Source organism: Toxorhynchites rutilus, chromosome 2 (genome assembly GCF_029784135.1).
Source record: "Toxorhynchites rutilus septentrionalis strain SRP chromosome 2, ASM2978413v1, whole genome shotgun sequence".
NCBI lineage: Eukaryota > Metazoa > Arthropoda > Insecta > Diptera > Culicidae > Toxorhynchites > Toxorhynchites rutilus.
Window position 1 is genome coordinate 295,549,275 of NC_073745.1, and position 26,311 is coordinate 295,575,585.

At 37.6% G+C, this 26,311-nt stretch overlaps 1 protein-coding gene across 1 annotated transcript; it reads left to right on the top strand.

The window, feature by feature from the left end:
* Positions 1 to 9,432: 9,432 nt before the first annotated feature.
* Positions 9,433 to 25,567, top strand: LOC129769851 (angiogenic factor with G patch and FHA domains 1). Its single transcript, XM_055772348.1, has 7 exons — positions 9,433 to 9,697; positions 9,753 to 10,031; positions 10,089 to 10,223; positions 10,455 to 10,884; positions 10,978 to 11,138; positions 24,424 to 24,766; positions 24,821 to 25,567. Exons 1-7 carry the CDS (start codon positions 9,536 to 9,538, stop codon positions 25,477 to 25,479), a joined length of 2,169 nt encoding a protein of 722 aa, XP_055628323.1. The 5' UTR covers positions 9,433 to 9,535; the 3' UTR covers positions 25,480 to 25,567.
* Positions 25,568 to 26,311: the final 744 nt, after the last annotated feature.

Below are 26,311 nucleotides of genomic sequence, written 5' to 3' on the forward strand. Positions count from 1 at the left end.
GGAAATATACATACCTTCGAGTCCTTGTGATCCTTTTGTAAAATATTCAAAAGTTTTACTTTAAAAGTTGAGCTTTTCAAAAACACGCTCTGAAAAGTCTGCACTGAAAACGTCTAGAACTATCGGCTAATGGAAACCATTGAGAAATATGTTTTCGTTTTGGCTTTTGCCAGTGAAAAATTTCTCTATTGAAAGAAAAATTTTAACGCTTTCGCGTGAGTTCTGTTACAATACTAAAAAATTTATTCAAAAGTTTCACAATATATACATGGTTCCTTAAACTAAGATTGACGAGGAACATCTCCTCTCTCTCTCTTGAAAACCGATAACATATCGGTTTCGTTTAGATCATCTACCTTCCTTGTCCCTTCTTCTAGCGTATGGTAACGTGCAGTCTGAGACGGCTGCACTACCCTAAGAAAATACCTTAAGTTTATAGCACCTCGTCGGTGCGCCTATCTTATTCTTGGATTTCCCCTTTCCATCCTTCGCTCTAAATAACATCCTTTTATTTTATTACACCCTGCTGGTGTATCTGGCTGAGCGCAGCTAGGGATGGAAAAGGGTAATAAAAATGCATCCTAAATGATGCATGCATTAAATTGTTTACCGGACGCTATTTAAATATTCGTCCATTCTGAATTTATGACCGGCAATAATTTCGAACTACAAGCGTTTTCTAGCCTAACAAAACACTTGAGCTCTTACATCTTTTAATTGCCTTACATTGGTCCTTTCTAAACGTTTCTATACCTCGCTTGGAGGTCTTTTCTAAATATAATCTCAAATATTGCTTATCTTATGGATCTGTAACTCGATCCGCGATAAGCCTCAGCTGTCCGTAACATTCCGGACTCCGTAAATCTACTACATAGATTTACTCAATTATAGACAACTATCACGGTTTAAAATAATAGGAATATTTCTTGATTCTTCCTGAACTCTATTTAGCCGTATCATGTCTAATAACGAAGGCGGATCATCATTTCTTCTATTATTTTGTCTATTACTTCTTCTCTTTAATTTTATGTATACGTAAATTCCTACTATTATAATCATTGAAATAACAGTTATGGTACCTCCAAATGTATATACGTGTTTCTTTTTTATAAAATCGTCTTCAGGTATTACTGTATCCTTTATATCTACCTTTTCATATGGATTTCTACTCGAGATAGTTGTATTCAAATTTTCATTTATGTTTGGTTTTTCTAGTACATATGGTAGTTTCTGAATAGGTTTAAAAAATATTCTAGCTTCCCCGTTATGTCCAGATATTTGGGCATAACGAATAGTTTTTTCTGTTAGGATCTTACAATCTGGGAACAGTTCTATGATCGCGTTCTTATAAGGCGGTGACATGGCTACATTATTACAATGGATTATTATCTTGCTAGGGTCGCTCGTTGTGTACAATATAGAGTTGATCTTATTCAATTTTGTTAACATGGTGTATGGTTCTTCCATCATCTTTGTTGAGCATTTTTGTTTTATCGTTTCATGAAGTAATGCTCCAGCTATGCAATCTGGAACTCTGGTTAATTCTGGCTGATTTACCACATAATGACTTTCATTAAGCTTTATTAAATTTCCATCTGGGTAAAAAAATTCATGTTTATTATTAATTGCTATTACATGGTGATCTATTTTTATAACACTTCCATTTTCAGGAATAGGGATTACATTGAATACTTCGAAGTTTTCCTTATTAATAATTACATTTTCCATTATTATATTTACTGTTCCATTTTCAATTTTAATGTTGTATTTAACTGCAAGTGGGTCTCTAAGGATTGAGTATCCTTCTGGTAATTGCTTCTTTATATTTTGAATTGCCTTTTGCATTTCATTTTCGGCTAAAGGGTGAGTCTTAATTATCCTGTATTTTCGAGTTATGCCATCAATCAATTGCAAAGCTAACGTTGTGGTCTCAAAACATTTTCTTGCGAATATATTAGTTCTTTCTTCGGAATACTTTCCCTTCAAAGATAACATTCCTTCATTTAGTCTACGAATTCTTACGCTTAATTCATCTCCCATATTTTTGCTTCTTTGATTCAATAGTCTCATGGTTTGTGAGATATCATGAAGTTTTTGCTCTTCGTGAATACGCAAAGACTGTACTTCGTCTTCCACATCATTACTCCCAAATAACAGGTCTTTCAAAAACCCAAGTATTCCACGACTCCTTTTTGATCGTGATAAAAAATTTATTTCTTGTTTTGCATTGTTACATTGTCGTTCTATCGACATTACAAGTTCTGTCAAAGCGCTGTCTTGAGTTACATTCCCCATGAACTTCAAGGTTCTTTCTAAGTTCGAATGAATAGAGTCTAGCATAGAAATATCGTCGTTAGGAATTAAGTTGGATACAATATTTGTCCTCCAAATTCCTCGCTTTACTATACATGACCCAACATGATCAAACATTAAACCCCCTTCCTCAATAGGCTGGATGTTGACGGCATTTGTCAAATTTACCAGTACTAGAATTGCCATTGCGGTTACGATAGCCTTTTGTATCGTGCCGGTATATGGTCTTATTTTACCTATGACTTTCTTTTTTGTTTGTGGCTTCGGTTTCAATTTTGACGCCAGCTCTTTTACATGCTCGATGTTAACCGTTTTTCTTACTCCCCATTCTTGAGGATTTCGCGGTCCCTTAATTTCCTCTTTACTCCCTGGGGCACTTTTAATTACTCCAACAAAGTTAAGAGGTGGTGAGAAAATAGTGGTATCTTTTGAGCTCTCGATTTCATTGTTCTTACTTACATCTAATACTGCTAATTTTACAGCTGGTCTAGTAATTTCACCTTTCCACTGGTTTACGTATGTGGTTTCTAATATTTCTCCTATCCGTAAGGCAACAAACTGTTTGTACTTGCGTGGTTCTGAACGAATCCATGCTAATACAGTTTTGGAATCTGACCAAAATACTACTCTATCTATTGATAGACGTAGCTCGTTTTTTACTGTCTTAGCCAATCTGCTTCCTAATACAGCGGCTTGTAATTCGAGTCGTGGTATGGAAAGCATTTTAGTTGGTGCGACTCTTGCCTTGGCAGCCACGATATTGACATCAATGTGTGACTCATATACACTCCTTAAGTATACTGCTGCTGCATAAGCATTCTCAGATGCATCAACGAAGACATGTAGTTCTCGTTCTTTTGGGTGAGAAGAATTGGCATATGAACGTGGTATTCTTATTGCTCTTGCTTCTTCCAGTTTTGTGTGCCAGTTCTCCCATTTTTTCTTTAGTGCTGGGTTTAATTGTTCATCCCATGTTATTCCACTTTTCCAGAGCTCCTGCATTAGAATTCGAGATTGAATTGTTATATGTGATAATAAACCAAGTGGATCGTAAACACTCATGCTTTGTGAAAGCAGTTTTCGTTTCGTAAACTCCTGTGTAACAGGAATATCCACCTTGTAGCGAATAAAATCCTTTTTTGTATCCCAATACACTCCGAGTACTTTTTCATATGATTCCTCAAATTTTCCTAATAAGTCTTCTTTAACTTCCGTTCTATTTTCTTCCGGGATTTGTCCCAATAGCTCATTACTGTTGGATATAAAATTTCTGATATTGAAGTGCCCATATTTGTGAATGGTAATAACTTCGTTCACAATTTTTGAGGCATTTTCTAAATCGTCGAAACTATCTAGGTAGTCATCCACGTAATGGTTGTTTTGAATGGCCTCTACTGCCTGAAGATGACTTTCTCTGAATTTCTCAGCATTTGTGTTTTTAACAAACTGTGCGCATGCGGGCGAGCAGGTAGCTCCAAAGGTCATCACTTGCATCACATACACGTCGGGATCTTCGTCAAAGTTTTCCCTAAATAAAAACCTTTGGGCATTTTGATCTTCCTTTCTTATTTTAACTTGATGAAACATTTCTTTGATGTCTCCAGTTATCGCAAATTTTCCTTCTCTAAATCGTATTAACACTCCAAATAGCGACGTCGTTGCATCCGGGCCTTGTAATAAATTCGTGTTTAGGGACTCTCCCTTAACCTTAGCAGCGGCATCAAAAACAAGCCGTGGCTTTATGGGCTGTTTATTTAGGTTCACAACTGTAAAGTGCGGTAAGTAAAATATTTTTGGATCACGTTGCTGCTGTTCTGTGGGAGTGAGTTTTCTAGCGTATCCCTTGGTTTCATATTCCTTTATTTTCTCAACATACCATTTACGTAGACATTGATTTTTACGCATTTTTGATTCTTGACCACGTAGTCTGTTCATGGCTGATTGATAGCTATGCGGAAATTGTACATCCTCCTGTTTCCAAAGCAGCCCAATTTCATAACTTCCTTCTTCATATTTCAAAGTGGAATTCATGATATCAATCGATCTTTTTTCATCGTTAGACATCAAGGTTTTTACAGGTACTTTTATCCCGAAATCTTCTAGGCTAAAATAATTTTCCATCATTTTATTGAAATAATCTGATGAATCAATTTCGTCGTTCATCAGCACGTGTCCTTTCAATTTTTTATGTTCGTTAGTTTGCCCGAACAAAACCCATCCGAGTTTAGTGTTCTGTGCGACTGGTTCATTAAATTTACCTGATCGCGTCTCCCTACCGCTTATCAAAAACGAATGCGGTAAACCTAACAGTATTTTTGGCATAGCATTTTCATATCCTTCGAGAGTTATATCTTCTAAGTGATTGTATTCTCGTCGTAATTCATGAATATTCATTGACTGTGAGGGAAGAGATAATTCCGACACAGTCCTCAAATTATGTATGTTATAACGTTGATTATTGCATCCTTGTATACTTAGGGAAATTTCTTCACTATCTAGTTCTTGCTGAGTTTCGCCATTAGTCCAAACCAGCGTTAAGGGGTTGTTACGCCCTTGTGTTCCAAGTTTATTTTTAATATCAGCGTGAATCAAACTTACTGATGACCCAGGGTCTAAAAATGCGAAAGTTTTAATTTCCTTTTTTCCGCAGCCCAATGTAACTGGAAGGATTTGATACAGTATTTTGTTCTCTTTATTTACATGACAATTAACGCTTTCTGTATTATTAAGGTTAGCATCTCTCTGAGTTGCTCTATGCAGTAATGCGTGGTGTCTAAGTTTGCATCCATCGATTCCACAAGGCTTTGCGATCCTGCAATCTTTTGCCATGTGGTTTGTATAATTACAACATGCTAAACATAGCCTGTGTTTAAAAATAAAATCACTCCTTTGTTGAACGTTCATATTTTTAAAAATTGAACATTCTGATGTCTTATGCTCGTTTCGGCATGCGAAACACTTTGGTAGGCGCTTCGGCCTATATTTTTGTTCCTTTACAGCATGTGTATTCAAATATCCGCTCTTATGAGGTTTTTCTTTCCTCTCCGACTGTAGCATCGTGGCCAACTCTTCTTGAGGTTTTAACCAATTATAAAGGTCCTCTAGCGTCGGTATAAATGGATCAATTATATCTCTTGTTTTCTTTGTATCAGCTACAAACTTGATCCATTGATGATGCAAGTCGTTTGGAAGTTTTAAAACTAAATCACGAATCAATCTAGGATCATTGAGATATTCATCGTGTTTTAGTATTTTTATATTTGTCACGAAACAATCAAGCGATGTTACAAAATCAATCATTGTTTGGGGTGATCCAAAATGTGGATTCCTCGCATTTAGCATTTCCTTCAATAAATTCGAATAAATGGTTTCGGGATTTCCGAACCGTAGATTTAGTTTTTCCATTATTTTTGGAACATTAGCTTTATCGATTAAAAGAGCGCTCACTAATTTCAGCGCGTCTCCTTTGAGATATTTCTGTAAACGATTTATATTTTCTAAATCGGAAAAGTTTCCTTGAAGGGTAGTTTCTTCGAACGTTATTTTAAATCTAGGCCATATCTTATATGACCCATCAAAATAGGGGAGGTCTAAGAGAGATTGCCGGTGTAACAGTCTATTTGAATCAGGGGTTTCTTCTCTACCCTCGTTCTTAATTTTAAGAGTTTCTACTAGAGCCCGCATAGATTCTCTATGGATATTCATCATCTCTTCTATTGGTGTTGGTTGTGTTTTTTGAAGTCTTAACAATTCGTTCTCTATGGTCTTGCATTTGGGGCATATCCATCTTTCTGTTTGTTTAGGTTTTTTATTTAGGCCTGCGCATGTCAAATGGAACCATCGGTCACATTCATCGCACGCGACTAAATCGTCCCTAGAATCAGGCTCATTGCACAAGCGGCAATTGCCATTCTTATTCCTAATGAATTGATAAGACATGACTAAACTAAAATGGAAAAATCACACCTTTTTTGTTGATCCGGTCCTATCTCCGTCTTTCCGTGTTGGTGCTTGGGCGATTCTCTCCTTGTCCTGGGAGGCCTTCTGGCTCGGATGTTGTTGTCACCTCTGGTGGTGCTACTGCTGGTGCTGCTGCGTCTACTGCTGCTTAAGGTTTTTGCTGGTTAATTCACTTATATTTGTCTCCGTTTGAAAGGAACACTTTTGGCATCCACCGCCGGTTTCTTAATCAATTCACAATGTTTATTTCGGTTGAAAGAAACACTTTTGGCATCCACTGCCGATTGAAGAGTTCGCAAATTATCTTTGAAAAAGACTTTTTATTCGCGATTAACACTGTTGGCATCCACTGCCGATAAATTTTCGCGAATTATCACTTCTCGCATCCACTGCTGAGAAGAGTTCGCGAGTTAACTTTGAAAAAGACTTTTTATTCGCGATTAACACTGTTGGCATCCACTGCCGATAAATTTTCGCGAATTATCACTTCTCGCATCCACTGCCGAGAAGAGTTTCACTTTTGGCATCCACTGCTATTTGAAGAGTTCGCGAATTAACTTTGAAAAAGACTTTTTATTCGCGATTAACACTGTTGGCATCCACTGCCGATGAATAGTTCGCGAATTAACTTTGAAAAAGACTTTTTATTCGCGATTAACACTGTTGGCATCCACTGCCGATAAATTTTCGCGAATTATCACTTCTCGCATCCACTGTCGAGAAGAGTTCGCGAGTTTCACTTTTTTCCACTTTGGAAATCTTCACTGCTCCTCTCTGGAGCCACCATGAAAAATTTCTCTATTGAAAGAAAAATTTTAACGCTTTCGCGTGAGTTCTGTTACAATACTAAAAAATTTATTCAAAAGTTTCACAATATATACATGGTTCCTTAAACTAAGATTGACGAGGAACATCTCCTCTCTCTCTCTTGAAAACCGATAACATATCGGTTTCGTTTAGATCATCTACCTTCCTTGTCCCTTCTTCTAGCGTATGGTAACGTGCAGTCTGAGACGGCTGCACTACCCTAAGAAAATACCTTAAGTTTATAGCACCTCGTCGGTGCGCCTATCTTATTCTTGGATTTCCCCTTTCCATCCTTCGCTCTAAATAACATCCTTTTATTTTATTACACCCTGCTGGTGTATCTGGCTGAGCGCAGCTAGGGATGGAAAAGGGTAATAAAAATGCATCCTAAATGATGCATGCATTAAATTGTTTACCGGACGCTATTTAAATATTCGTCCATTCTGAATTTATGACCGGCAATAATTTCGAACTACAAGCGTTTTCTAGCCTAACAAAACACTTGAGCTCTTACATCTTTTAATTGCCTTACATTGGTCCTTTCTAAACGTTTCTATACCTCGCTTGGAGGTCTTTTCTAAATATAATCTCAAATATTGCTTATCTTATGGATCTGTAACTCGATCCGCGATAAGCCTCAGCTGTCCGTAACAGCCAGAGTAAACGTCATCGCCTCCAGAGATGCCAGATGATTTTTTTAAGTCTGCTACGAAAATGTTGATGTGTATAAATATCCGCCAGCTACCTTTTGAACCATTAGAATCGCAAAGTGATGTCTAAAAAAAGAGATTGTTAGCGCAGAAAACTGAACCAAACCATGAAGAAGAGAAATACCATATCCCTGCAGTCTGCAACTGAAAATATAAGTCTGCAACAGAATAAAGTTTGCGACAAAAATTAAATATCAGTAAAATTGCGAACAAGTTTGCGAATTTGGCATCCTTGCATTGATGCAAAACTAATTTCGAAATAATTCGAAGTCGAACGGATTGATAAAAGTGCTTATTAGAAGTCGAACGGGTTATAAAATGCATCATTTTGCTAATTTCAAACCCGATCGTGTACCGGATTGCCAGAAGAGCAGATTTTTCTGCTATAAACAGAATTTTGTTTTTAAGTTGCCCACTTCGACTAGAGTCTTAAGCAAGAGCAAACAAATTTTTTTTGTTTTTTTTTTGCTAGTGTCAAGAAAAATCTCAAGAATTTTTTTGTGAATTCGCTCTATACGATTTTCTTATGCAGTTAAAGAAATGGCATCTCTGCCAGTGATTATGTAATTTGTAATGAGAGCTGAAAACTTAACGATTTCATCGCGTTTGAGTTGCCTCAATGGGCATAGCTGAGTGGGAGATTCACCAACATAGATCGGGTTGCGGTTGCCTAATGTGTAGAAGGCCTAAGTGATTTGATCGATATCTCTTCATCAACTTTCTCTTTCGTTTATAACTAAACTGCAAAAACGTTCCAATTTGAGTTTGCTATAGAATCCGATAGATGAGTCTCTGACCTGTCTTCCGCATTGTCAAATACAGCTGGGAATGTATGTTAAGATCTGCGCTTCATTCAATTAGTCTCCTAGGATGATGATATCTGAAAGGTGGACAATGTGTGAACTATCAATATTTGCTAAACGAGCTAAAAGCGGAATATTTACCTAGGCTCGCTGATAACTATAAACAGCAATAATAATCTTTGAAAAGATACTTCCAGCGTAAATCGTGTTTGCTGCACTAGGTCCTGGGATCCAGCAATCTTTATTTGTGTACACCTTCTTGACCAGTCCAGCAATCCCCCGTGTGAAGGTTCAGGAGAATTTACATACTGATGTCGAATGAATATATATCAAATATAAAAAATACAAAACACAAATGCAAAATACTTACATTTCGTTCGTGTTTCTGTTCCAATAAACTGTAAACACTTTTTTTTTATCATCACTGACAAATAGTGAAACTGAATGAACACAGAAATAAAAAATGTCAAAAGAAATTAAACGAAAAGGTTGCCAACATACATCGCGCGCGACTCGACATGCTAGGTTGAATCGAAAAAGTTGGTCCGACCTAAGTTGCCCGTTGCCTAGTGTGTATGCTCCCATTTGATTACACATGCTCTCAACCTTTTTGCGATATTAGTTAAGTTGGTTTCCAACCTAGGTTGTCTAGTGTGTAGATGACCTTACACCGCTTTCATTATGAGCCCTTCAAATGTAAAACATATTTTTTTCCAAGTTCTAGACTAAAATACCCCCCCTAAATATTTGAAAACAATAAGCTAAAATTTTGGCCGGTCAGGCATGTTTTCCATTATGAACCACACCTGAATCTTCTACACATTGATCAAGTCACAACTTCAGAAAATAGTAAACATTCGCGCAAAATTTTTGTGCGAGAGGCTATCTATTGTATTCAAAAAATTTAACACCTTTTTTGTTCATTCAATCAAATATTTCAACATGAAGAACAAAACGTCCCACTTGGGTTTTAAAATGATTCGTATCACAAACCTGTACGACATCACCGTGGAGCAAGTTTATGCCTACGTGCGAAATTTACATCGCCACATTCGCAAGCAGAATATGAAAATTTTAAAACTGCGTCGAAAGCTGGCAAATTTGGTGAGGAATCGTGTTTGACAGTTGTTTGGTGTTTTTAAGCAACTGCTCGTTCCAGAAAAAATTGAAACGGTCTCAACCGAAGGAAACGGAATCTCTACCGGTCGATGACGGCGAGAATCCCGACAAAAGCAGTGACGATGTGATGAAAGCGCTGGAAAAAGCGGAAATGCAACAGAAACAAGCAGCGGAAAGAGGAGAAGAGCCACTGGATGTGAAGGCATTCGTGGATGATATCAAAAAAACTGCCCATGATTTTGATTTCCAGAATAGATACGTTTACGAACCAACATCTGGCTTGTATTACGACCAGGATACAGGATACTATTACAACGCGGTGGGTTCGATGATTATCAGGGAAATGAGAAGTTTTTTCACTTGTTTACTTTTTCAGATCTATGGTCTGCATTACGACGGCAACCGTGGATGCTATTTGAAGTACAACGAGGCAACTCAGGAGTATGACTTCTATTCCCAGGTTATACCGGAAAAAACTCTTGAAGAACAGCAACCGAAGGCGCGTCAAAAGGTGCTTGATTGGAGAACAAATCTTTTTATACCGAAGAAAAATATTTACAAATAATTATTTGCCAGGTTTCATCACCTACCACTTCAAAACATACAATAAATTCCTTAGTATCCGCGTTCTCCGACCTGGAGATCGGACGAATGCGTTCGAACGCTCTAGGTAGGTTTCTCTTGGGACCGGCGATGTTAAGAGCGGTCCTTCCGCTATCTTCTTTTCTTCTCTGCTTTACAGAAAAGTAAGCGTGCCGATGTTGAACCGGATTCTGCCGACGAAGGAGAAAAGGACAGATACAATCGTCACACCGAGCGTGATCGGCGCCGTCGTCGTCCTCCTCCCGCGAGAAGAAGTAGAAGTAAATCACGGGGTGATAGCCACAGAAAACGCTACCCGGAACGGCACAGGAGCCGGTCGAATTCCTGTTATTCCATTTCTAGTCGTTCCGATTCCGAGGAAAGGCAATATCCCAGGAAGAAGCCTCAAGCAATCGATGGCAAGAGAAGAGATAGAAAGCATTCGGATGGGTCGGAACACAAAGAAGAAGGAGAGTTGGATAGCAGTAGCGGAAGCAGCAATGAAAGCGAGCGAAAATCGCCGGTTGTGATCGTGTCCAGCGATTCGGAGAGGGATGAGTCGGTGGTCGTCGATCTGAACAAATATACAGGTATATTAGTATTAGGGTTTGAACTTATACCAAGAAGATAAGACAGAATTTTATTGGAAGTTTTTGTTATTATCAATTTTGTTCCCTTTTCAGATATATCACACAAATATCCGCCATCTCTGCGGATAATCGTGCAAGGAACCAACTTGGAAGCCTTGAAGCAAGGATCTTTGTTTATCGTTACCTGTAAAGGAGGATCGCTGGGTCGGGAGGGAAACCACGATGTAATTATTCCAGACATCAATGTGTCAAAGGTTAGTTCCCCAGGAATCTATTTTGCGAAATTCTCAAGTGTTGAGCAACCGTGAGTCTGGATTTCTTTTGCAGTGATACTAGCTTCGATTTATATACACATGCGCATATTCCTAATATTGTATCGGCTCGGCATATTTAAGTCATAGTATATTTTCATTCTGTGCCTTATATAATTTTGTCTTAGTGTGTTGCTTATCATTCATCTGTTTGTTTACCTTCCTGTTACGATTGAATTCATTCTATTTCTTATTTGAATTTCTGTTTCAGCTTACTTTTTCTACTTGGCTATAATGGAAAAGACGATGAATTTGTTTGTACTGTCTGTGAAAAAAAGAGTTCGGTGGTTCAAAATTTTTAACGTGTATAGAACATTTTAGGAAACGCAATACGTCGTGTGAAGAAAAAAGATTTTTTTTTGCTCACCCGATTGTACTGTGATCTTCCAGCGAATTGTTCCGATAATCAGGATAATCACAGATCCTTGTTGTCTTCTTTCGCTGATGAGATGAAAACAACCATTTCAGCCTCCATTGCTAAAGATATGCAAGCGGTCTCGACAGAAGTGAAGCAAATCACCACAACGATCGAAAAATCACAAGAGTTTCTATCTGCTAAGTTCGATGAGATTGTCACTGGCTTTAAAGATCTTGAGCAGGAAAATGAAAAATTGAAAAAAAATTGTAGGGGGTTGTATCTAGGACACGACCGCATATTTTCGACGTAGAACTATTATATCATGCAATCCACTTGTTTACCACTTCGAATATTATTTTAGAATGCATCAAAATTTTTTTAATAGATTATGTTCTTCGTTACAAATAAATTTAATAAATGTCCTTTTACGTTTGATATGATGCCTAGGACTACCAAAATATTTGAACGGAAAACGATCATGGTATTTTACATTTCTCTCTGAAATTATTGCACATCTCATGTTTACGTAGTTCTCGAACCGCGAAAGTTCATTCACCTCTAGTATCTGAAATGACCATTTTCCCAGGCTTCTCAGTTTAAAAGTTTTAGGGAAACATGTTCCGGTCCGCACAACGACAAGCTAGTACAAAAGTTCTCAACAACAAAAAATACCCCCGACATGCATGTTTTGACGAGGCGGATTCCCCCAGGCACATTGATTTTGAAGTCCGCGTTAGGGAAACACAGCTTGGTGGGAACAAAATTACCCCCGACTTGCATGTTTATTTGCAAAACGGATTTCCACAGGTACATCAATTTTGAAGTTTGTGTTGGGGAAACCGTCAATCGGACCAATCAAAACTTGGCAGTTAAGGCGTTTAGATAACGCTCGACATTTTACAGTTATTCAGTTGTTCATCTCATAAAAAATAACATTTTAATAATTGTGATAGACGCGTAGAAATATTTCCTATCAATTAATGTAAAGATCTTTCCGATCTGTTGAGAAATGTTCGAGTTATAAGCATTCGAAATACGGGTAGGGTTAGCACACAAATCGGCAGAACAAATGTATGGGAAAAAGAAAGTTCTTCCAGTTTTCATGAATTTAAACCGTTTAGAAATTAGAGAATTGTAATGTATAGCATATCAAACAAATCTTAGAGAATTTCTAATACGATTGGTATGCGAATCATGAGAATTCGTTCACAGTGAAAATAGTTTTTAACGTTAACTCTATTTCATAAAAACGTGACCTGTTTTCTGATTTGGCACCCTTCCTGAAAGACGTAATTCTACGTCAAATGTGGAATGTTTGAAAAAGTCTCAAGACCAACTTTGCAATATGGTGCACAAATTGGAAGCAAATGTCGACAAGTCCGATAGAGCTGCCGAAGGTAATAACATTGTAGTCTTTGGTATCCCAACAGTTCAGAATGAAAATGTGCCCCAGATTATTGAGAAAGTGCTCACTTGTTCAGGACTGAGCAAAAATTCTAAACTTGTGGCCTCCACAGAGCGGATTTTTTTCAAAAGGAATATCACTAACGCTCTGGTTCCTATAGAATAACCTTTAATGATAGGGAATTAAAAGAGTTGCTACTAAACGAAAAGGAACAATTTGGCAATATATTATCAACAGTGATCTGCAATTTGAAGAGTAGTAATAGAATGTCGATGCGGTCAAATACTTTACTGAAGTCAGTGTGAAGAGCTTCTAAGGGGCTGTCTACTTACCACGTGGACAAAAAAAGTACGATTTCAGACACTCCCCCCTTCCCCTCCGTGGACAAGCATGGACATTTTCTATATCCCTCCCCCTGTTATCCATGTGGACATTTTTCCGTAAAAATAGTTGAATAGCGCCTAAATTTAAGTTTATGTTTCTTTCTATTGTTTATTCTATGTTTGTACATTATAAACATGTGAACATAATTAATGGAGGCGATTTCTTCTCAATTCTTTGAACAGCTTTGGGGAAAAACAACTCGTGAAACTATTTGTATTGCTGTTTGTTTTCTTTCAAATTTCATTTACCATGTGATTACGTTATAAAACATAATATTTACGTTATAACAAAACATCACATGTGAATCTAATCTCGGACATTTTCTATTATAAACCGACGTAAGCTGGCTGAACTGTGAGTTTTCAAGAGAATCAGACAATGAATTCAAGTGCTTCGTAATTGTAATACAGTGATTGTTACAGCAGATGCATCAATCAAATGAAGTGGCAACCTTGCCAGCTCACGCAAACCGTATCCCGCTAGACCCTACATGGCTGATTCGAATTACAACTGACAGCGACAGAAACAAAACAAAAACGAATCTTCTAAGCAAAGTGATCGCGGTTTGAATCAATTATAAAATTAAAAAAACGTGCATTTATTGAATTCGTTACATTTAAAGGATCACTGAATTGTAAGGAAAACTAATGAAATTAATATGTAGCAATGAATGAAATGTTTATATAAATATTTACAGATTTGAAGCAACAAATAAAGCTGATCAAATACAGTGTTCGCCTTTTTGACGTAGAACTACGTCTTTCATTAAGGGTGCCAAATCAGAAAACAGGTCACGTTTTTATGAAATAAAGTTAACGTTAATAACTATTTTTGCCGCGAACGGATTTTGGCGATTCACATACTAAACGAATCGGAAATTCCGTAAGATTTGTTTAATATGTTATACATTAGAATCCCCTGGTTTGTAAATGGTTAAAATTCATGAAAACTTGAGGCGTTTCCATTTTCCCATACATTTGTTCTGTCCAACAGACCGAACAGACCTGTCAATAACGAGCAACTTATCGACGACCAACGGAGGGGAAATCGTAGGATTCAAAGTCCCCATGAACAAAGCAAAAGTAGAAGAATGAAGGGGAATACTTGCCTAGAGTATAAACAGTGGATCTCGCTGAGGCAAACTTTCATTCGGCATCGGACTGTTGAGCAATCCAGTTCACTTTGCTTTCGCTGCGCTTCGATCTAAGATTGGACCCCACCAGTGGTAATCCAACTTGGATATCGTCGTTTGGTTTTTCTGTTCGTTTTTCGCGTTATTCGTATCGTGTGTTTTTCTTTCCGCGTCATAAATTGGACGCTTCGCGTAGTGTATGATGGGCAAGAAGAAGAGGAAGGCAGGCTCGAGCCCTGCAAAAAACGATCGCATTGCCAGGGGCAATAATATTTCGAGGCAAGCGTCATCCAATGATGCACGTGATGTTGGTGCAGTGAAAAGCGCTCGCACTGAACCGAGCTTTCGCGAGTGTGACACCGCATCTCACAACAGCGAAGTAGGCGATTTCGGCGCGTCGGTCGAAAATGTAAACGCCGTTACCCAGGCAGCAACCAAAATCAAGCTCCCCCCGCTGGTGGTGAAGGCGGACGTTCTTGACAAACTCATCAGCGAATTCGCATCGATGGGCGTTACAGCAGAGTACAAGCTGTGTGGCATAATTCAGTCTTTTTCCAAGCAGTTAACATTGTTTGTTTTCCGTCATCATAAGGTTGTGCGTCTAAAAATATTTGGGGAATACCAAGCATCTTGAATGTCTTACTGGAATGTTATAAGTTATTTGGGTTCGCGTGCCAGTTGCAAAAGTGCCTTCAGCTAGGATTGCATTATTGCTACTGTTTTCGAGGTTGTTATTAACAAAAAGAGTTTATTTCGCTTGTTCAGTCACCGAGAAAGTAAATGTCGTTCTGGAATTTTGTATGTGGTTTCGCTTGCCAGTAGCAAAACTTCCTCTACTAAGGGTGATAGCTGCGCTTCTCTCGAGCATGAGAAAGAAATACAACTTTTTTCGAGGCCAGTAATATTAACAGAAGCGTTTCTTTTGAGAATAGCGCAAAATGATGAGAAGTGTTTTATATTCCTAGTAGTTTCAAGCCACCAATGTATGGCTCTGTATGCATGCTATGGCGAACGCTTGTTTGGCGCTTGGTTTACATTGTACGAACGATGTCTATAGGTGCGATTCCTTTAAGGCAATACTAGATATCATGTAGCATGATATTTGATACTTGCAAGTGTTGTCATTGTTGTTGTTTCCATGCGGTGCCAAAGATATATTGATGTAGTTATGAGATGTGGAATAATGGTGCTGGTGCAACATGTATATAATCGAGTCTAGCCGAGTCCATGTTAATTGCGAAAAAGGCAAAAAAAAAAGAAAAGCGTTCGAGGTAAATTTTCATTGCATTGACATGAAATAAATTGCGGCTTACGATCAGCTAGTGTATTGTTTTGCGAGAGCAAGAATTAATCATCAATCAATTATCGTCAACAAATTCTACAATGAAAAAACCATTTCAGAGATTATTGTACTAACCAGTTGTTTTTAAAATTTCACAGCATTATAGAATAATATCCGAAGGTATGAATAAGCGACTTATATAGAATAACAGCGTAGTTCTACGTCAACAATGCGGTCGTATCTTGGACACAAACTCCTATAATTTTTTAAAATTAGGTTATCCGCGACAAAATCTTCAAATAAGGCGGCGGTGACACTGGATGCAGAGAAGTGATCGTACGAATTGTATGCAATAGTGAAAGTAAACAACCACATTGAGTTGTATTGGTATGGTTACATTACTTCCCCCTTGCTTCGTTCGAATTCGTCTGTTTCTATCGAACAAAATTGTTTGTTTCTATTCGTACAATCAAATTTTCGTGCGTACTCCTATCCAAAGTAACCTTAGCCTAATTCATCGAGCCGATGATTAATCCGATGGAGGGAACAGTGCCTGTACCGGCCGGCTGTGTAGTATGTTGCACGAATGAAGATGTTGACGAAAATTATGTGCAGTGCGACGGATGCGATAAATGGATTCGGTAACACCTGAGACGAGACATGACAATAGGGGGCCGATTCCGGACCACTTCTTCTGTCAAACTCGGACCACTTGCAACTCGGCTTCTGATTGGTGGATGAGGAAAACAATTGACAAAGATAAATATGCAAAAATGGGATTTCCAACATTTTCACAGTGTTGCCAAATATATTCAAAATTGAATAATAGTTGCATTCACATTTCATTTTAGCGAAATTTTCTATTATGGATTCTTTGTATATTTTCGTTTCTGTTACGTCCGGTGCTCAGTTCCTGAAGAGAGGGAAACATTGCATCGGAATTTCCACCCTGCATCTTTTTGTGATTCTCTTGCCATCTAGCATAGCATAATAGCAGCGGCCTAGCAGAGAAGAACATTCAATTATTTTCCAACAGTAAAACAGTTAGCAATAAAATTAGAATCAAATAACAAATAACAACGATACGGTGCCGACATTTGGATACGAAATTAGTTTTTAACAAGCCTTACTACTCAGTCCGAAGGCACTTTTAAATTGCTAAAATCTGAATAAAAATTTTTACTTGGCGTTATTTATTTACTTGAAGCACGTCTTTCTTTCCTTAACTTGACCTATTTTCTATACACTTTCCGATATTCTCATTAAAACTTATCATTATAATATAAAATTATCTTCAAATACATTTTTTGTACGAGATTATTCCACCAAATGAAGAAAGCAAAGTTTTCCATTCACATTCACACTAATTTGATACGGGAAATTTAATTTTTATTCATAATTTCTATTTGAAAAGGGTTCATTCTACCTGAAAACCCATAATTTTCTTTAACTCGTGAAACTAAATTTAATGGCGCGTCGTTCATTTCGATTTCATCGTGAAGTGTAAACGGTAAGGCCCATAATCTCTTGATAAATAAAATGAACTATGAATTTAATTCATGTATTTCAACATATACTCCTACTATCAAATATACGTTTTCTAGTTTTCTTCATCTCTTCACATTTAATTTTGTTGCATACCAAAATAACAGGAAAGTACTTATTGTTTGAAATATGTGACATTCGGTTGAAGAATTAACACACAAAAATGGTGCAGCTCAGAAAGTACATGATACGAAGAACACATGTTTTTCATTGGAAAATAATCTTCCAAAATTTTATAACATTTGGCAACCTTCACATCTCGCTTTCCTGTTATCTAGCACTTGGTCGACGAAAATGCAGAATGAAGAGTAAGAAGCCAGTTGTCACGTCTTGTCTTAGGGTAACACCAGCGCATGAAAAGTGTCATCATTTATCGCATCCGTCGCACTACACATAATTTTCGTCAGCATCTTCATTCGTGCAACATACTACACAGTCGGCCGGTACAGGCACTGTTCCTGAATTATTTGAAGGTTTTGTTGCGGATAACCTCGAATTTTAAAAAACAGGAAGTGGGTTATATCTATGGTATAACCGCAAGGGTGACGTAAGACTATCGTTGATTGAGAGATCATTTGTTTGAAGTTGAATCTAAATCCATTCTGAATGAATGAATAAATGAATATTTGGGGGACTTCGAAAACGAGAGCGTTACGTTGGAGGCACAAGGTTTTATGCATCCAATATAGAATACGAAAAACCTTGTTCTGAAGAATAATCATCAGAAGCTAACCTGCTAACTGTACTTGATTGACAAATCACAAACCCAAATGTATTATATGGATATTTTATGGATAGAAAACATTAAAATGAACTCTTTCGCTTGAATGTAATTTTCAATTCCAAGGGGAACTGGCAGATTATTTTCCAGCAACGATTAGATATTTCCACATTTTCCTCGATACTGGAAGCCCACCAGTGGTTAATACTAACTCGATAACCAACTGTTAATAGCATTTGATTGAAAAATATTTGGTCACAGTGTTACATGGATAGAAAACATTAAAATAAACTCTTTCACATGAATGTATTTTTAAATTCCCAGAGGAACTGGCAGATTATTTTCAGTAACGATTAGATATTTCCACATTTTCCTCGATACTGGAAGCCCACCAGTGGTTAATACTAACTCGATAACCACCTGTTAATAGTACTTGATTGAAAAATATTTGGTCACAGTGTTACATGGATAGAAAACATTCAAATAAACTCTTTCACATGAATTTATTTTTAAATTCCCAGAGGAACTGGCAGATTATTTTCCAGCAATGATTAGATTTTTCCGAAACATTCTCGATGCTGAATGGCATCCAAACGGAAAGAATTCTGCGCGTGTATGTGTCGATCCTTCGCCGTCCACCTCCTCCGGCACGTTAGGCAACGATGTTCTCTTGTCGATGTCCTCACGAAAACTGAATGTTTCTCACCATCAGAATATCGCTTAAGTATGCTTTTTGTGTGTGATTGAATCGAGAGAAGGTGTGGTTTACGATGGCAATTTGGAAGGCAAACTAGAGGGGAATGAACTCTCTGAGCTCGGAACTTTCGGCGACTGAGCAATAATCGATTGCGGGCGCATACAATATTGGATACGGAAATATCCTACTGATGGGGAAGAATAATCTTCAGGAGCTATCCTGTTAATTGCGATTGATTGAAAAATCACAAAACCAAATGTATTTGGTCACAGTGTTACATGGATAGAAAACATTCAAATAAACTCTTTCACATGAATGTATTTTTAAATTCCCAGAGGAACTGGCAGATTATTTTCCAGCAATGATTAGATCTTTCCGGAACTTTCTCAATGCTGAATGGCATCCAAACGGAAAGAATTCCGCGCGTGTATGTGTGTGTAGCGATGTCTTCCCGGGGAACCGTTTGTGGCATCACTCTCCTCCTGATGGATTCCCTTCTGGCCTAGGGCGCACAAACAGGCTCTTGGTGACACCGTTCATCCGCGCTTTCATGATAAACGAAGAGCTTCATCACAACAGCGACAACATGCTCCAATCGCTGTTCAATTAGAACTGAGTGGATTTCCGAGCGGCGCTCGCTTATAAACCGATTGGGGATTTCAATAGCCTGTTCTGAAAGCAATTTTAAGACTATTGAAACAAGTTTTTGGATCAAAAAGTAACAAGTATAGAACGCGTAGACATTTTATCTTTCGAAGGAAGTGTTTATCATACCATTTCGTTCAGTTGTTTGGGAGCTATTAACGCTCAAAATCTCGGTCTCCGGCGTAACGCTTTCGTTTTCGAAACTTTGATTTTACACCCCGGTATAGAAATGAAAGACGTAGTCCTACGTCAAAAGGCGAACACTGTATTTGATCAGCTTTATTTGTTGCTTCAAATCTGTAAATATTTATATAAACATTTCATTCGTTGTTACATATTAATTCCATTAGTTTTCCTTACAATGATTGAAAATCATAACATGTATAAGGATATAAACATGTTGTGTTGCGCTATGTAGTTTTGGCGAGTTCAACTCCAAAATTGTCGATCAAACTAATAGATGTAAATCAGTGCCTAATAACTGAGGCCGTTAATTCCGTTTTTAGGGTCTCGAATAATTGGAGCATGAGGTCGACGGAGTTTGTTGTTGTTGTTGCTGAATAAAAAGTACGTTTGGGCGGGAAGAGGTGGGTTTATTTTGATTAAAAAAAAAAGAAAATAGTAGACGGGAAATGATTAAAAACAGAGAAGATCTTAGTCGTGTCATAAGTCAGTTCTGGGAGACGCCTATTATTTCTGATGCTGCATTGGTTCATGGACATTCTCCTTCCCCGAAACGGCAGAGAAGTAACACGACTTATTATAGGGTTTTTGTAGAAATTAGCTGCACCAATATTATAACTGATATTGATGTCATTGTTATTGGCGAAACTTGGATGAGGAAGGAAAATACCTGCATTTATAACATTCCAGGCTATCGTGCATTTTTTCTTGTTGAGACAATTCTTCAGGCGGTTTGGCAATTTACAAACAGCCGATGGCTTGCACTACATCCATTTAGATATAAAATGTCAAGGTCACCCTTATGAAGTTATTGGTGTTTATCGTCCACCGTCATTTGATTACATTGAACTTCACAACATTTTAGAAGGTTGGTTATCAATTGCTACTGAAACGAAGGCACTACTCATCACTGGTGACTTTAATGTTCCAATAAATCTGCAAAATAATAATGTCGTGATCAGATGTTCAAATTTATTGGGAAATCTTATGGCTATGGTTGCAAAAATACGTTCCCAACTCGTCTAGCAAGTAACAATAATATCAATAATATATCCAGGGTGGCCACCCATTCGGGAAATGCGGGAAAAAGTCGGGAATCAAAATACATCGAGAAAAATGCGGGAAAATCTCTCGAATTGTTCCACGAAGTCGGGAAACTTTAAACGGAGTTTTGTATTAGTTTTCCAGTCAAAGATGTACGAGATTGTTGCACATGCTATGGAATATAGGCTGCTGGAACTAAAATTGATTGTTTGTGTTACGGCAGCATCGACAGTTGAATAGTTTTGCGTGAATGTCAGACAGAGGCACCGATGGTTCCTTTCCTTTTCGATGACCTAACGGGACTTGTGAAGTGTTATGGAGAAAATTATGAAATCCGAACGACTGAAAGTGAAATCTAAATCACCTCACAGAAACCATTCTACTGCTACCTGGAAGTATTGAAATTGGATTTGCAACGAAATCCGCAATCAACAAGCAAGGAATTTCGCAAAATTTCCGATGAAGGTGTCCTAATATTTCGTACCAGCTATCGTGAGTTCTACTGTGGATTTTTAAAGAATTTGTTCATACCTTTGACATATCGCACTCGTTACCTAACGTGTATTAAACCGGATGTGATTTTCAACTTTCCGGATATAGCGAAGAAACGAACGGAGTTATGCTTGAAAGTATTCGTCGATAAACAACATTTACCCGGTGTTTGTGCAGATAAAATAAAAAATGAGTATGGACAATTGTGTCCAACGTCCTCTGCTGAAATTGTATTATCTGCACATCAAATAAAAGATCAAAGATTGCATAACTCTTGGATAGAAATTATATCTCAGTCGCAGAAGGAGCTTCCAATTTTGACGTTGTTTGTGAAAAAAGTTCTGAACCTATCGCATGGCAATGCATCATTGAAGAGAGAGAATTTTCTTCGAATAGCACGAACAAGGCTAGAAACTCGAAGATGTTGGTTGACACCCAGAGAGATGTAGACTTGATGATAGAGAAAATTAAATGCTCAAAAAGTGTTGAAAGTTGAACTGGATTTGTAATAACGCTCAATAAACATAATACGTTTGATTCAACTTCTTTTCTCTCATGGTTTTCTTATGGTTCATTTGTATCATTGAAAAAATAGTAGTTGATAGTTCAAATGTAGATCTAGCATATGGGTCGAAACATGTCCTTAAAATAAATCAAGGCTGTAGGGTAAAAATGGGACGCATTTTAAAGAAAAAGGAGTCAGATTCTGGGTCATTAAAAATGCTACTTACTTCGTGTTATTTGTTTCATCTCGTTTAATATGCTCCTATTCCTGCTAAACATTTTTATTCAGCTTTTTTTCAACAAGATAGATTTTTTGTGTAATTTTATTATGGATTTTAGGGTCAACTCAGGAACTGATCATAGAAGGTATCTGGGAAATGCTCGGAATATGTTTGGATGTGACCAATGAAGTTCTGGTCAGTTACTCTAATAGATTAAACTTTTTGAATTCGGAGTAAGTAGAGGTGGGGGTGGATCTGATACGTTTGAAAGCGATTCAGGTCCCAGATACATATATTCCAGAAACAATTCCGTCCGTATCTCCTGAATCCAATATCCAGGCAAAAATCTGTTGCTGAGATACACACCGTCCAATTTTTTCACACATGACGAACTTGGAAACAAAGTAAAAAAAAACATTTGCAATTTGGGTTTCAAAAATCAATTTTTAACTAACGAAACGACACAATATTATTAAATTTCATTTCTGTAAGTCGGGAATTTCGTGAAATCATGCGGGAAAAATGCTGGAATCAAAAATTGAAATTGGGTGGCCACCCTGTATATCAACAAGTAACAATAATATAAGTAACATTTTATCAGTCCGATCAATCTTGCTACGAACCTACAGAATCATACTATTTATAGTGATTTCAGTGACCATCTTCCTATTATTTCGTCTCTTCTCTTAGATAATGTGAAGAGTCAACAGGAATTGAGGATGAATATCGTCGATCGCTCCAAACTCTAAAATCTGTTTTCCACTTTTTTGAACGATTTTGAAGTAACTGATGACGTTGATGTTACTTTAGAGACTCATCTCCAGTTATAATAACATGTTAACTGAGTATACCAGAACATTCACTAAAACTGTCAATCTGAAAAATGAGCACTGTCCATGGATGACTTACAATCTTTGGAAGTTGATACAGATTAAAAAAAAACTATCTCAAAAAAGCGAAACTCAAACTCAATGATGTAGGAAACGTAATGAAAATATACTCAATAGCTCTAGTAATTCGAATGTGTGGAAAAAGTTGAATGAAATCTTTGGTCGCTCTAAACCTAGGGAGCAAATTAAATTGAGAATTGATGGAAAAATTTTAGATTCAAACATTGATGTTGCCGAAGAGTTCATTTGTCATTTTACTAGCATTGGTAGTAAATTGGCAAGTAAATTACCTATTAAAACGTAAGATTATTTAAAATCTATCAAACGTATGAGTAGCTCTATCTTTCTGAGGCCCGCTAGCGTTAACGAAGTAAAAATCTTGATAAGTCGGTTGGACTCTAAGAATAGTAAAGGTTACGATAATTTTTCAACAGATCCAATCAAAGCTAACATAAGTCGGTTTTCTGAAATTATCTCTGAAATTTTGAATAAAATAATCATTACTGGAAATTATCCAAATGTTTTAAAAATCGCCAAAGTTTCGCCAGTGTTCAAATCCGGGGATCCCTGTGATCATTCGAATTATCGACCTATTTCTACATTATCGGTCCTCAATAAAATTTCGGAAAAACTTTTAACAAGTTGGCTTGTGAACTTTTTGTCTGCCAACAATGCTTTGCACAAATATCAGTACGGTTTCCGGGAAGGCTGTGGTACAATGAACGCTATCACTGAGCTTGTTGATGAATTGATAAGTGAAATCCATAGTAGCAGACATGGAAGCAGATTTAGCGTCACTAATTGAAATAATCAACGGTAATTATCTTACTATCAATCTTACCAAAACAAAGTATATGGTTTTCCATTCGCCACGCAAAAAAATCTTCCAACATCCTGATCAGTCTGTCTGTAACAATTGAAAAAGTCACATCATTTAAATACTTACGGCTACATCTAGACTCACGTCTCTCTTGGGACACCCACATAAACCACGTATCGAGTAAAGTTTCAACTTTATGTGGTCTCATGAAAGGAGTACGATGTTTCGTGCCCAAAGAAGCGTTGTTGCGATTTTATTACGCATGCATTCATTTCATTCATCAATATCGAATAATTGTCTGGGGTCATGCTGCTCAATGGAAACTTTAAAAAATCCAAACATTTCAGAATAGATGTGTAAAAATAATCTTTAATCTACATTTCTTAGATCCGACAGATGCGCTCTATATCAGTATACAACACAGAATCATTCCTATTTTAGGCTTGTGTGATTCACAAACAATCATGTTTGTACATAGTACCTTACACAATAGCAAATTTCACCACAACATAAATTTTTCGACTCGAGTTAACCATCACAATACCAGAAATGCCAATAAGTTAATGAGAAGCAGAGCATGCACGAACTTGGGTCTTACACGTATTATTAACTACGGTCCATCAAAGTTTCGTACACTTCCTAGCGACTCGAAGGCCATGACTAACAGCAGTATTTTGAAAAGTAAGCTTAAACAATATATAAACAGGAATGTAAGCGAATATATCATCCAACCATGTAGCTCTACTTTTTTTCTCCTATGTTTTAGTTTTTGTTAAACATTATCATTGTTAAATTTTGTTTTGCATTTTTTCGTGAATCCGTTCAAAGAAACTATGTTCCACTGCGATTTGACTGTTTCTTCGTCTGTAATTATACAAAAAAATAAAGCGACATATCTCCCACAGTACCACCTCAAATTTGCCTACCATGAGCGAAGTGGACTCTACCAGGTGGTAGACCTTGGCTCTCGCAATGGGACCATGCTGAACGGGGTTCGAATGTCACCGACTATGCAGGAAAGCGATCCGTTCAACGTTATTCACGGAAGTGTGATCCAACTCAACCAAACCAAGCTTTTGTGTCACATTCACCATGGAAATTCAACCTGTGGTAATTGTGAGCCCGGTTTACTGGTGAAAGGGATTGCTACTAACGACATAGCTGGTGAAGATGAACGAATCACTAAACCGGTGACACACAAGGAGGGTCTGAAACTGCTGCAGAAGCGATATGGATTGGAGGATGAGAGTATGATTACGGTTCGTTAACTTTGACTAGATATAGACACCCGTGTACTTGCAGAATACGTCGAACCGGCCCCTGGATCGACCCCGATGGATTACAATGATCGGGCTGCCCATCGGCGGAAAATTAAGGGAAGCACTAATGGACATGAGAAAACGAAGGTCGCTTCGTTGAACGAACATATTGGTAGCGAAAATAAGGGCTTTAAGATGCTATCGAAGTTGGGTTGGAGCGAAGGTCAAGCTTTGGGTAAAAATGAGGGAGGAATTACGGAACCGATTCCGCTTGCTACGAATGTGGGCACCAGTGGTTTAGGTAGTCAGGGTTTGGCCCAACCGACCGCTCACAACGTTGACGATAGGAAGAAGATGATCTGGATGATGACTCAGGAACGTTATAAGGCTTGTGCGGATGTTGTGACGGAGAAGAACGTGACACAAACAGCCTCACTGCAGCAACACATCAGTACCGAAAACAAAGGATTCCAGCTGCTGACGAAGTTGGGCTGGAACGAAGGGCAAACGTTGGGAAAAAATGAGGATGGGTTGAAGGAACCTGTTCGATTGCTGTCCAATGTAGGAACCAGTGGGTTGGGAAGTAAACCTCTGAAACAGCCTGACGCGGAAGTAAGACCAAGCAAAAAGAAAGGTATTTGGAAAAAGAAACAGAAAACACTCAAATCCAGTGATATGTTTGAAAATTCTGATTCCGGTTGATGCTTGCGTTTAGAAAAAATAGGAAAACACATTACGATAATTCTGACGTTACACACTTTTTGTTGATGACCATCCCTATAATCAACTGTATTTCCATAGAAGTGAAATAAAATTCAAATGTAAAGATACAGAACCGTTTCAGCCTAAAATATGTTAAAATTGATGTTACAGATCCATATTGATAGAAGCAAACGTTTCAGCAACAGCAAACTCCACCGCATTGTTGATGCAGGACAACGAATCTATATTTATTCATTTCGACTGTTTATCACATCGGATGTTATTTCAAGTTGAAGTGAAATCTCAAAATTAACTCTATATTAATGGTTACACACGATTATCCCTAAAGCCTGGTTTAGAGTTCCCGTGAACGTGAACTTCAACAGGTGGTGGAATAGTACGATCATTTCACGGTGAACTACATTGCGAACAAACAACTCAGAAAATCGTGGTGAATAGAATGATTTTGTTCACGTTCACGTTCATATTAAAAGTTCGGCAGCAAACGTGAAGTAAATAAACATCGATCTTCAATAAAGTAATTCGGATAGTATATACGGTTGCTCACGAATCAACCCGAAGATACGAAGTTTTTCAACCCGCGCAGAGATCCGATTGAATGAAATTGTATCCATATCAAAATTATCATTGAAAACTTGAGAATTGCTAAACATATCTTTTTACAGTTCACGGTGAAATAATTTTCAGTATGCCTTGGGACATTCAAACGTGAACATGAACGGGGAAATATTTCGACGCCTATATTCACCACTGTTTTCACGTTCACGTTCACCGAAGTCGGTGAACTATGGTGAGTTCACCAACATCTCGA

What these genes read in the sequence shown, in the direction of transcription:
- LOC129769851 (XM_055772348.1), top strand. Translation starts at nt 9,536, where the DNA reads ATGAAGAACAAAACGTCCCACTTGGGTTTTAAAATGATTCGTATCACA. An exon ending in AACCGAAGGCGCGTCAAAAG is followed by an intron (nt 10,224 to 10,454) that starts GTGCTTGATTGG and finishes TCTGCTTTACAG; the next exon opens with AAAAGTAAGCGTGCCGATGT. An exon ending in CGATCTGAACAAATATACAG is followed by an intron (nt 10,885 to 10,977) that starts GTATATTAGTAT and finishes TTCCCTTTTCAG; the next exon opens with ATATATCACACAAATATCCG.